This window comes from Anas platyrhynchos, chromosome 8 (genome assembly GCF_047663525.1).
Source record: "Anas platyrhynchos isolate ZD024472 breed Pekin duck chromosome 8, IASCAAS_PekinDuck_T2T, whole genome shotgun sequence".
In the NCBI taxonomy this organism is placed as follows: Eukaryota; Metazoa; Chordata; class Aves; order Anseriformes; family Anatidae; genus Anas; species Anas platyrhynchos.
In genome coordinates, this window is record NC_092594.1 from 29,847,963 (window position 1) to 29,861,567 (window position 13,605).

General features: G+C 41.5%; 1 protein-coding gene across 5 annotated transcripts; it reads left to right on the plus strand.

Moving 5' to 3' along the window:
• Positions 1–405: 405 nt before the first annotated feature.
• Positions 406–5,943, plus strand: MMACHC (metabolism of cobalamin associated C). 5 transcript variants are annotated; one of them, XM_027463211.3, is made up of 4 exons: positions 406–556; positions 3,210–3,404; positions 3,736–3,888; positions 4,337–5,943. In XM_027463211.3, exons 1-4 carry the CDS (start codon positions 485–487, stop codon positions 4,631–4,633), a joined length of 717 nt encoding a protein of 238 aa, XP_027319012.1. In that variant the 5' UTR covers positions 406–484; the 3' UTR covers positions 4,634–5,943. The 5 variants fall into 5 exon arrangements, with proteins under 5 accessions (XP_027319012.1, XP_027319013.1, XP_071898103.1 ...); XM_027463212.3 differs by having other exon boundaries at positions 406–541; XM_072042002.1 differs by having other exon boundaries at positions 459–610; positions 4,340–5,943.
• The last annotated feature ends 7,662 nt before the right edge of the window (positions 5,944–13,605 follow it).

Sequence of the window (13,605 nt, forward strand, 5' to 3'; positions counted from 1 at the left end):
ATGTGCTGAGAGGTTGTAGGGTGCCGCTGTGCTTTCAGACAGGTAAAGTTTAACGTGGAGGCTTTGTTATGTTTTAGTGAGTATCGTTCACACACACAGGGACGGGGCGCTTTCAAACTGCACACGATGAAAAAGCAGCGCACAATACAGCGTGTTATAGCACGGGTGGGCATACGGTGCGACCGTGAGGAGAATTAGCGGTGACCAGAGGCAATGCCCCTCAGCGGTTAAAAATGGCGGGGCACCGCTGAGGCGGCAACCCAACCGCCAGTAGGACACGGAGACCCCGCCCCGCCCCGCGCGCGGAGCCCGCTGGGACATGGAGTCCGCTCCGGGTAACCCAGCGCGGCGGGGGATGGAGGCGCGCACTACAACTCCCATGGTGCTTTGAGGGGCGGGGCCGTCTCCTAGGAGACACGGCGCGGGGGGCTCCCCGGAGGGCGGCCAGAACTACCGTTCCCGTGATGCCCCGCGCGGAGGCGGCATGGAGGGCCGCGTGGCGGAGCGGCTCCGCGGCGCGCTGGGCCCGTTCGGCTTCGAGGTGCACGCCTTCAAGGTCCTGACGTCACGCGGGGAGGAGGAGGGGGCGCGCGCCGTGACGTCATCGCCGGTGACGTCAGCGGGCGGCGGCTGGGAGACGGCAGGGGGCGCCGCCAGCCCGGGAGCCGCGAGGAGGAGGAGGAGGAGGAGGGGGGGGGGGGGAGGAAGGGCAGGGGGCTGGGGGGCAATGAAAGGCCCGGCTGGGTCAGGGGCTGCCCGTACAGGGCCGGGGGTTCATTAAGGGGATTTGTGGCCCGGGGGGGCTGAAGTCCTGTCGGCAGGTTTAAAATTTAACCCGAACGCGCAGCCGGCGCCGCGTCTGGGCGATGATCTCGGCCCCTCGTGTGCTCCGCGGCTCGGCTGCTCCTTCGTGAGCACACAAAACCCTCTTCGCCTCTTAGGAGTCCTTCGAGGCTCTCGCACCGTTGTGAAACCAAACGGCGCTTTGTTTCCTCAGCCAGCTGAGCCGGTTGTGAAAAGGTCGCTGCTCCTGCCTGATCCTACTCACCCGTGGTGCCTGGGTTTTCATGGTGACAGGTTGTCACCCCTCGGTGTCACTCGGCCATACAAGGGGAAGGTTGTGTTGTCAGCATTAATATAGCAGGAGAGAAACCTTCAATGAAAAAACGATAATCTATCTAGAATAAACATGACCTTCCCCTCCTCAGGGAAAGTCGTATTTACCACCTGAAATAATGGTATCTTCCGTGCTGTATTCGTTATCTGACACCAAGTAAAAGGGAGTGAGGCTCCAAGAGAAAGGAAATGGCCAAAAGGTGGAGGAGAATTTAATATTGTTTTCCCAAAATATGGCAGCAGAATTATAGGCAGAACCCAGGCCAAAAAAAGGCTGCAGCTGCCAGAGGGAAAGCTTACGGCACTGCGCCTTTCTCGATTTAATTTTCTTGCAGCTTGCCCTGGTGTATTGGCTGCTGTAAAACGGGAAATTAGCAAACCTTAGATTCACATCTCTGTAATTTCTTTAGCAGCTCAATTCAGCGTCTTAAACAAGAGCCACAAAACTGATTACACTTTGGGGCTGACGTAAGAATGCAGCTTTATGGTAAACTGAGTTTACTCCTGCTTACGTATGTGCAGGTCTGGCTGCTACTGTCACCTCTGAAGTGACTTTCCCATTCATTTCAGTGATACCTAGAGGTGACCAGTACTTCGCGCCCCCAGGCTAAATACCAATTACACCAGGCATCTTTCTGAGTGTTAGACTTGGTCCTTAGGGCATCCCAGGAGAGTGGGAGCTATAACCCACACAAAGACTGATGTTATTGTGCAATACATTAGTGGTGGAGCGTGAGGCTTTCAGTCATTACCTCCGTGTGTTCAGCAGTTGCTGGTCGTGTCCCTGCCCTCCCGGTCGTGTCCTGCCACCCTGGCTCGACCCCTCATTTCTGGACTGCGTTATATCCAGCCCTGGAAACCGGCTTCAGAATGTGGCTATGTCACAATCCATGCACTACAGCTGATGTTCTGAGGGATTCTAGCACTGCTAGGAGCTTCACGTCCTTCATTTTCACACAGAAATGTTTCCTGCTGAAGCAGTGTATCAAGTAACTTGTCATATGAGCAAAACAGAAGTACCAGTTTCTTCCTGGCTGAGACAGAAAATTTAAACAAAAAATAAGAAATAAACTCACAAAACGATAGACTTTTTCCAACCAGTGAGGGGCATCACAAGAATCAGCTGATCAGCAAAACCAGAAGGCACAAAGTAGCACAGGGACGGATTAGAGGATCTTACAAGGACCTTACTTTCAGTCAGTGAACTCCAGAGAACGGCTCTGCACCAGGAATAACTGAGGAGTGAATGCTCTCTTGTAAAAGAGCATTGAACTGATAGAGGGAAGATTTCAGAGCACGCCGCTTTCAGCTTTCTGCTGTGTCAGTGACAGCTGGATGCCCCTCCTGTGACACAGCTAGTTGTGCCTTGCACCACCTCACTCCAGTACACTGGTTTTATGCAGAGAAAGACTTCAGATACTTCAGCTCTTGAGGTGATTGTAAACTGCAGTCCGTGCTTTATTTCCTGCATGGTCTCCTGCAGTTAAAAGCCCTTTGAGGTCTTCTGCATATTTGTCTATTCAGCGAGGTCTGCTTTTCTGGCATAAAAGTTCTATGAGTTTTTTATAACAGGCAGGGACAGTTGTGTGCAGGGTTTTAATTCATAATGAACCTCCTTCTACTGGCACAACAGGCACTTGCTGTGAAAGTGAGTCATGCTCAATCAGATTACTGAGGTTTCAGGTGACAGCGGGGCTGTGACCTGACTAACTCCTACTAAGAAGCAATACAAGGAGTAGGAAACTTGTCTAGGGAAGGATCCAAGGGAGAAGCAGAGAAAACAACTGTTAAAGCTTATCTGAGCCCAAACATCTGATTTGCATTGGCACGGCTGGCTGCTGGTACTTCCCTCTATGAGCAGAGCTGGAAAAAGGACAGTCTTGAGGAGCTCACTCTTATCTCTCACATCAAGTACACCTTTCAGAAACTCTAAATCCCAGTATGCAAAAGAACCTGGTTTGAATGGAAGGAACTTGGCTGCCTATCTGGGTTGCAAATGAAGGTGGCGACACTTCTTTCTCGCATTTTAAATTCCTGCATGCCCACTAGCAAAAGTCGCTGTTTTAATGGAGATTTGTTTTTCTTTGCCAAAGGTTGGATGGTACAATGCTGTTCTCCAGCCAGCCTTTCATCTCCCCTACCCAGATGACACACTGGCCTTCGTTGTCCTCAGCACGCCTTCGATGTTTGACAAAGCCCTTAAACCTTTTGTGAAGAAAGAACGGTTAAAAATAATCCGGGATCCCGTGGATCAGTGTGTTTCTCATCATTTGTCAGGTGTGAAGGAGGTAAGAGCCCGAAATACTGACTCTTTTTACTACTGCAGCATATAACCAAACAGGTGGATTGAGCAGTAGAAAGCCTTCCAGGTCCCTGCACTTCTTCCTTAGAAGGATGAAGCATTATTCACATTCTGTCTCTGCCATTATGTGTTGCTATGTAGAGTGCTTTACAGTCACGTTTTGAAAATCCAAGGCCACAAGCACGCTGATAAGATTTCAGTTGCAGGATGTGGAAATTTACAGGCATCTCAGGGTGCCTGATTTGCTAGGATGTAGCATTTCTGTAGCAGCAAGTCTTTTCCCATGAGTCTGGGCTGATGATTTTGTCTTTTCACAGAAATTCCCTGACCAGAAGGTGGATATCATCTTTGATTATGAGATCCTGCCGAGCCGAAAGCCCAAGTTCCTGGCACAAACAGCTGCCCACGTTGCTGGTGCTGCATATTACTACCAGAGAAAGGATGTGAAGCTCGATCCTTGGGGGAGAAAGGTGAGGCAAAATCACAATCTGTGAAGAAAAAAAAACACACCAAATGGAATCACTGAATTGTACATTTTTTTACCCACTAGTTCTTCCTGCATATAAAAAGAGGAAAATATCTTGATCTCTTTAGCCTTCTTAGGAGAATAAAGTTCAGTGTAAAAGACCTGTTGGTTGTAGCATTATAAATAGAAAATATATACATATGTACTGTGGTTAATTTCTATTTTAGACTCAAGAAGAGACCTCTCTCCACATTACCGTATGGTGTGTGTGGGGGCACAGGAAAATGGGAATGCAGTGCCAAATGTTCAGGCAAGAGCTTTCCTTTCTTGCCTTTATACCACTCCAACAGGACACTGGGACTGTGAGAAATTGCATCAAAACTTGATGTTTGAACTCCAACCATTACTAGAGACCACATGAAACATGCTAGATCTTTCTTTTTTACTTCCAGAAGATCTATGGCGTGTGTATTCATCCCAAATACGGCGGTTGGTTTGCTATCCGAGGTCTCCTCCTGTTCCCAGATATTCAGGTCCCCTTCCTGCAACAGTCTGCCCCTGTGGACTGTGTGAGCACAGAGGAGAAGAGAACTGAATTGCTGGAGCAGTTCAATTTCCACTGGCAGGACGGCCGCTACAGGGACATAATTGAAGTGAAGGAAAGGTACTCAGAGGAGCAGAAAGCCTACTTTGCCACTCCCCCAGCAGAGAGATTCAGACTGCTAGGGCTGACACGGCTCACAGAGTAAAACAGTTCCCTGAAGGGGCTGGGCACGAGCAGAGTGTAATCCCCAGCACCTGCTTTTCCGTGGTGCTGAGGAGGAAGGTGTGCAGATACAGAGTGCAAATCCAAGTATTGCAGACGGTGTCTCAGTCCAAACCTCAGCTTCTCAGAGTTGAGAGGGAGCACTGCATTGTAGCTCTTTAGGTCTCGAGGAAGGTGGAAACAGTCTGTTCCCTGCTGCTGCTGAGTTGGTAGCTATTTTGGGGAGTCTGGTTAAGATACCCACTAGTCGTTGGCTAGGCAAAGTTCAGAAACCCTGGCAATTGGGAAACTCATGCCGCTCATTAGAAAAGTTTTTTCTCAAGAATTTTCTTTCATAATATTTTGGTTTTATTCTGTGTAAGAGTGAAAAAGTTTAATTTTATTCATTGTGTTCTGAAATAATTTATTTTGGTCTGAACTCAGTGCAGATATTTTAGATGTATCCAGGATTTTTTTACGCTGTCATAACTCTCCCTAGAGAATACATGTTCAGTCCTCAGAAAAAAAAACACTACATTCCTTCACTTATAATGAACCTGGCTTAATTTAGTTAAGAAAACTTTTCTGAATTCCTTAACCTGGAAAGAAAATTCTTCAGAAATAGTTTCATTGAGTGTCACGGTCCTGTGCAGGAAGCAGAAGTGAGCAAACATAGCCAACAGCAGCCTCCTTTTTTGCGGTAGTTATGAAAGGGAAAGGGACAGTGTAAAGGTCGTAGCTTGGGTCTGATACATTTCCTCTTCACTCAGGGTCAGCTTCTCAGAACAAGGTGGAGCCTTTAGGTCAATTTTGAAGCACTTAACATACAGCAGCCTACTAAAATCCTGGAAAAGATACTGAATAATGGCTATGAGTGGAATTCTTACTCACATTAAGATAACTAGCTGAAAAAGTCAGTTCTCATGACCTTTTCCTAAGGTAGATGAGGCTTGAATTTCACATATTTTCCAGTGCTATGCCAGCAACACCACAGTTTTTTAAAACTCTAGTTTCCTGTTTTAGTTTCTATATGAAGGAGATCATAAACTTGCACACATCTGAAAGCCGCTACACAAAGCATTGTTGCACTCAGAGACAAGCAGATAAAAAGGGGGAAAATATTCATGACTTTCACATTATGTATATTGCTGGTTAATACAGCTTCAGAGAGAAACAACTTCTTCAGATGACTGTTCTGTTAAATTTGTTCACAGTAGCAGGGGAGGTTGGGAATTAACCTTTTAGGATGCACTTTGAGGCTCACACCTCATTAAAATAATACATTATAATAAATTAAAAGAATGTTTTGTGGAAGTTCTGTTACTTGACTGTAGTGCAATGTTGCAAACTGCTAAGCACTTTTTCCCTTTCCCTGATAATTATAGAGAACTACTCACTTTGCAGAACTGAGCCCTTTCTTTCTATTTTGTGTTGTGGTTCTTCATCCCTTTTGGACACCCAAACACTAAAGTCGCCCTACTAGTAAATTGCTGCTTGATACCAATATTCCAGAGTATATACTAAATCAGCAAAATCAAGATTCAGCATAACAAGTTTGCTTTTCTCTAAACAGAGTAGTGAGCATGTGATCACCAACTGTTCAGTGTATTTGCTGTTACAAAAATATGCTTGTTACTTCCCATGCTTTGTTCACCGCAACTGGCTAAGGCATGCAGCTGCCTTACTGTGTGATAGTGGTACTGTGATTTTTAAGTCAGCCAAAATAATTGTTTAAATTACTGTTTAAAATAATAAAATTGTTTAAATTCTGTTCATTATAGAATTACTTCTGGTTGAAGTGTTGATTAACCTTCCAGAACTTCAAAGAATCATTACAAAGTACTGATTCTCTTAGAATGATAAATACAAAATAGAATTGGATTTCTTCTTTTTACATGACAATTTAAAGTAAAATTGATGGTTGATTTCTTACAAATATTCAATATTTTGTCTTAGTTCACACCTTAAACATTACCGTAGTCATTTCATTACAATTTTTGTAATTTATTTCTCTTCATATGATATTTTGGTTAATAAAATGTACAATAAATTTGTAAGTAATCCTGAGAACTGAGTATTTTTTATTTAAGCTAGGCAATGATTAACTTGTGGAGAGCGGATGTTAAAGTGAGAATTGATCACCATGTTTTTAACATACTGAAAGTATTGATCTACCTAGGACACACAAAAGCGAGCATCTGAAAACAAAAGAAAAACTTAGTGATCTTAGCAGAAGCTTGTAAACTATTAAGGCAGGATAAGGATAAAGCGCCTGGGATACTGAAACATAAAACATACAATGTAGTAGGAACTAAGTGTAAAGATGTTTATCTTCAGTAGGTCATTTGAGCAAGATTATTTAACAGCAAGCACATGATGAGGCACTTTGATTTTCTTCCTCTATTCTAGCAGTAACAAAAGTTCAAGGTGTCCAGCAATACATAACTCATGCTTGAGGGGTTTTCTCTCAGTAACTTCAAAGTAATACCTGCAATTACTGAAATTCTTATTTGTTAAAACATGTGAACGCTGACTCACATATAGGCAAATCTGTGTTTTGTGCTTCTAGCAGTACAGTTATGTCAGAGTTGGTGTATATATATAGTATACATGGATATACTTTCTTTTAGCCAGGTCACTAATCGCCACAGCTGCAGCTAGTAGTTTGCTTCCCTTACTGGTCTTTGTCTTATAAAAGTAGAGTTTGAGAACCTGTTTAACTTCTCATTTCTTGAGACAAGACCAGACATGGTCAGAATGGATCATTCTTGGATCCTGAGGCATCATGAAGACATCCTTATCTTAGGCAATTGCAAGTATCATAGAAGTAATTGCAAATCTTTGGGTAGATTAGTAGCCAAACTACTATATTTTACATTTTATAGACATTTTCACTAAATCCTAGTTCTTAAACATTTATTATGTACTATTTTTTTCCTCAACATAACTGGTAGGATGAGTATGCAAGAGTTGAGCAGTAAGGAAAATTAGAAACTATTTCAATTTGAATTGCGTTTTAGCAAGACATTCCATATATTTCAAGCTCATAAAAGATTTTCTGGGGAAATAACAGTTCTGTGATGTTTTCATACCTCTAACACTTATCATTTAACCCTTCCTTCTGTGACACTTTCATTTTTACTTCTTAAAAAAGAACTGAAATTCATATTAAGATTAAAGATGGGACAGAAAATACTGATTAGGTGCAAAGTACTATCTAATCTGGTGACAAGCAACCATTATGATTATTGTTCAGAAAGGGAAAAACCCTTCAGGGCCTGTTTTTTTTTCCTACCAGTTACACCAATTACTCAGCTTTGATCTCAGTGGTGCAAGAATAAACACCTGTGTTTGACTGGGGTATGAACTTCCTTATGTTGCTTTATTTTCTTCTGTGAACAGGATGGGTCTTCCTCTAAATTACAGTAGACTATAGATGGTTTGCTGTTTTGCAGTGCTAATGTGTCAGACAAAAATAGCCTGAAAAAATACACAAGTACCATTCACTGACATATCCACAATTACATTTCTCATTTTATTTATTTTGTGGATGCTCATAGATAATTAATTGAGCAAAATTTCATTTTTAATAACTGAAGGTATTTATTTTCCCAAAATACTTCCTAAAAGAAGTTTTGAAAGAGAATTCAAATTTTTAAGTCTCTAAAGCTTCTAGAAATCATGCACCTCTACACTAAGTTACCCTGTGTTTTTTTCTCATGCAAAACAAAGCATCAGATGGGCAACTTCCTGTAGCTAAATTAAAACTGGAGTGGGAGTAGGATGTCGGGGTTGAAAAGTACCTCACACAACCTTAAATTCATGCTGAAATGTTAGGTTTTTTTTATTATTATTATTTTTGCGTGAAAAGTAATTTATTTTAGAAAAAAATAGTTTAAATTCTCATTGCATGTCGTAACATTTTTTCCAGTATTGTTATGACTAGTCTGAATCATTCCCTGTTACTTTAAACTTTTTAACAAGCTCTTCTAAAAAATCAAAAATTACTGGAATAAAAATGAAATTCACCCTGTATTTGTGAAAAGTGAACTTGATTAAGTTTTAACTTTAAATTATATTAAATTTTATTAATTGTAGATTAAAGACTTTTCTTTTTCCTGACAAAGGACATAAATCTTATTTGTCAGCATAGATACTTAAGATGTATGTGGCTATAGAATACAGAACACAATCCTAATGGAATACCAGTTTCAGAGGGCAGTACAGACATTATTAAAAAAAGACTTCATATAGATACATGGTCAAGTGGTATCTTGCACAGAACCATTATGAACTCAATCACATGTCCTATGATATATTTAATGACTTAAGTTTCAGGTAAAAGAGCCAAGTTTCACATTGAAGTCCAAACCCATCGCTAGGTGTGGTGAGAGGAGCTTACCACAGGCACTCTGCTTGTGCAGAAACAAAGCAAACAATTCACAGTGTGATGGCAACCTGCTCTCCTGCAGCCACCCGAGTGCGCAGCGCAGATTAGCTGTGTGATTGCAGAGCCCTTCCACTTGCACAGACTTTGGCCTGTAAAGTGCTGATTCTACATAGACTACGAACGTGTTTTTCAGTATTTATCAATACATTTATCTACAGACCCTGGTTGTTCACGTTATAAAACTGTGTTAGTTCATATTTTGATTGTATTAAAAGTGTTTTATATGTTTTTATTATGTTCTTCACTAGCACTTACCCATTAGTGTCTGTAATATCATACTCATATTTTGTGAGGTGTTTAAATTATGTCTATATTAGAGTAGACACTGACTAGTGACCTGAGAGAGAAACACAGACATGACCACCAAAGCAAATTCAGTTCTAACTGTACTTTAAAGGGAAAAATCTATGTTTTATCTTTTAATATTAAAAGTAGAAGCTAATGTACTCATGATTAAAAAGAACAGTTTTGTTTTTTTTTTTTTTTTTTTTTATTTCCTAGCACAGTGTTTATTAGGTGCTATTAATTTGGATCCAAAAAAGACCACGACAGCTTTAGCACAGTTTCTGAACTGATGTCTAAACGTACTGTATTCCTACTGGTACTGGTTGGATAGAGTCAGTGAACTGCAGCCACTTCATTTTTCCCTTTGCAAAGAAGAACCAAGAAAGTTTGTTTTAACTCCTCTGTAGCTTATCTGTCAATTGAGATACTTCAGGATATGTATTTATACGGACTGTGATATAATATTGAACATCAGACTTGCTGAACACATTATAGAGAACATTTTTCTAACTACTGCTATGATAAAACCCAAGTATTTTAACAGAATCTTTACAAAACTGTTGTTTTGGTGTATATTACTAAATGGTACAATCTTGGGGCTTTTGTAAACATAATTTTCTAACCAAAGTGCATCATTTTGCAATACCGATGAGACATAACCTACTGGCTTTTATGTTCTTTGAACCATATTGATTTGTTGGAGAAGCTGATAAAAAAATATCATCAAATGCCTGAAAAAAATGCTGGAGCACTTGTTAAGAAAAAAGTACTTTTTAAGTTTAGTAACTTTTAAAGAGTATTTTTCAAAAACAGTGTGAAACTCATTTTATAACCAGATACTAATTCTTTAGATATCAAAATATCTTTTCCTTATCATATACATCTGAAAATAAATAATTAGTAATTTTGAAATAACATACACATTAAAACATACAAAACCTAGTAAAGGTTAGGTTCCGTATGCCGAATGTAAAAAATATGCTCTATATATCCAATTTAAAAACATATATAATTATATATACCAAAAAAAATCCTTGTTGGTGCTCTTGCACAGATGTTATTCTTGTTGAAAAGTGGTGCACCGTTCAGTCCTCAAGAACAAGAACATAAATACATTAAAATACAGCTAACTTCATTATATTGTCAGTAGATGTCTGACGGAAATTCTGAGCTACATCTGTAATAATATTGAGTTTGAGCACAGAAACAAACTTCGACTCTTCCTGATTTGGAGAAGTTCAGGTCTGACCACCATTTTATGTGGTGCACACTAAGAGACATTAAAATGTCAGTGTATTAAGTGCTCCCATTAACATGTCACATGGCCAAAGAATTAATAAAAAATGTAATTGCATTAGTTCCCTCAGTTATGCATTTGGTGCAAATGTATAGTAGCAGTAAATGTATAACACAAGTTCCTGCCCCACTGGTATTCTGTTTCTGGCTTTTTTGAGCTTCTGCTTGTCATCATTGTCTGGCGAGTCGCTATGATGTTTAAATACACACATTGTATTGTCTTAGTTTGCCAACTAAAGTGAATGGCAACAGACCAATTACAAATGAAATGTTTTTCTCCGTCACGGATTTAGAAATAATAGCTAATTAGGTAGCCACTGAGATTAACTACTCAGTTTTCGAAACAGGGAAATTAACACATGCAAGTAACTACTGCTACTGGTACACCTGAAGATGGGAGGTATTTATAACTACACTTTAGTAGAGTATCAGAGACCATTAAAAGCAGAAGCAAATATGTAACCACATTAGCAGGGAGGGTAACCAGCACAGGTTAATAAAACCTTCTTGTCAGAACCCGAGTCTCCACATGACTGGAATTCAAAGCAATTCGAAGCAAGTTCCGTACCTAATGCAGCCCATAACCACCAGAGGAGCGGGCTAAGCAGATCGCAGGGGGGCATTTCACGGGATTTCCCCACACGACCTCCCGCGGAGGCGATCCGGATCCTGCTCCTCTCCCCGCCTCACGACGCCCGCCCGCCGCCATGAGGCCCCGGGCGCCCGCCCTCAGAAAAGCGCGGGCGGCGCGGGGCGGGAGGGCCCAGCCCGGGCGGCTGAGGAGCGGGGCCGCCGCCTGAGGGAGGAGGAGCGGCCGCAAGGAGCCGGCGGCTTCTGCCTGCCAAGGGCTCCCTCTGCCTCCACGGAGGGAGCACCGTGAGCAAAATTGCACCCAGCGAGTCCATCCCCTTCACAACGCGATTTTAACTTTCAAATGATACAGCAAATGGAGTTATGAAAGGCTCTTTGTGTCACGGTGAGGTGCAGAACGTAGTTATTAACACAAAGGCTCTCAGTCTGGGCACAGAGCAGGCTTATTTGTCACGCCCCCAGGACTTCATATAGCACTGTATGATGTAATGGCAAGCATAGAAGCACTTAAATTGGAAAGACCTTCAAGATCATCAAGCCCAACCATCAACCTGACCTGCTGTGTGCCATCACTAGAGCATGGCTCCCAGTGCCATATCCACACATCTCTGAAATACCTCCAGGCATGGGGACTCCACCACCCCCCGGGCAGCCCCTTCCAGCACTAGAGCATAGGTCCCATTTCACTTCTGAATAACAGCAGAAAACACTCGAATCACAGCAGGAAAAGAGATGCACATTCCACTGGAATAGACCACACAGAGAACTCCCAGGAACTGCTCTTATCATTTTTGACATTTCAAAGTGAATGTAGAGAGCTTCAACTAAAGCAAGTTTTACATTAGACTAGCCCTGACTTTCCTCCTTTTCATTTGCTAGGATAAGAAAGTTTGGTATCAGATAGCTTCATGTTCAACCACATCACATTAGTATTTGTTCACTTATCTTGAATCCTATCAGTTATTTATATGCAATTCCCATATAACCATGGGGTTATTTGCAAAGGTTTACTCAGTGCCTGGAAGCATCTTGACACTCCTGCTCATTATCCAACAACCCCAGGATGTTACCCTCATTTGTTATCTTCATGAGAAGAACATGGATTTTAATCACTAAGCAAAATGATTTTTAACTAAGCATCACTTCCACACATCCTCAGGAATTAGAGTTAAGCAAGACCAATAGATTAACTTTTTTTTTTTTTAAATATTTAGTGCAGTAAGCCTTCTGCAAGAAGCCTGTTTCCCCCCCACACACACTTCACAGGTTTACTACTCAAGCATGTGACATTCACTCTTGACTCATCTAAACAGCCCCGGGCCTCAACTTTGCTACTATCCACTTTAACAGGATAGAACTTGTTTACTGCTTCAAGAGTTAAAGGCAGGCTTTTAGGCATTTATACTTTAAAGTTAATTTAAACTTCACAGGTTCATAAAAGCTCACAAAGCTCTAACATACTTCTACCACAAAGCAATAGCACCTTCCCCAAATCTGAAGGTCAGGACTTCATTACAAGGCACCTGTAACCATGAAGCTACACAGCTGTAGTGTAACTTAGGGCCATAGCCATATGTTTTGAGTTTCACAGTACGTACATAATCATTTATAATACAAAGATGAAAGGCAAGGCTGAACAAGATCAGAGTACCATGGTTTATAGTGCCACCCTTTTGATCTTATCCATCAGCTCAAAGTCTTATCAACTGGCATCTTCTTAATTCTCCCAAGACTCCCATTCCATATAATGGGAGAGATTAGGGATTAATCTCATGCATCCAAGGAATTTTGCTTTCCAGAAAGCAAGTTTTCTCTGGAGTTTTCAAACTGGATGTTAAGGTTCCTAGAAGGTTTGCATATGCAATCAGTTTTAACTAGAATAGATGCAGAAACAAGTTTATACTATGTATGAAAACACACCTGGCCTTCAGTCATGTTTGTGTTTTATGATCTGGACACTGCATTATTATTAAAGTTGCTCAAGTATGATACAATCTGATCTAGCCATGTTCCTCTACCTGTATTCAAGACTTCTTCTAAGAACTTCACTACTGTAACATGAGAACTGAAGTGTTAGTACCTCCACTCTAATAGAGTGGTAGAAGAACTCCAGGAATTGAGTTATCTACAGACAGCTCAATAAACCAAGCTTTTAACTAGCAATCTTTACTGCTATTTAAAAGTTGTGTTACTGAACCAGAGGACTACACCACAGCTCATGTTATCGTTCCCATTGTCCCCTCTACAGAGATCAACTCAGGTTTTACATTCCAGTGGATGAATCTGACCACTACTGACCAGCAAAATCAAAGTGCTCTTTCAGCTTTTTGACTACATAAGACCAATACACGGAG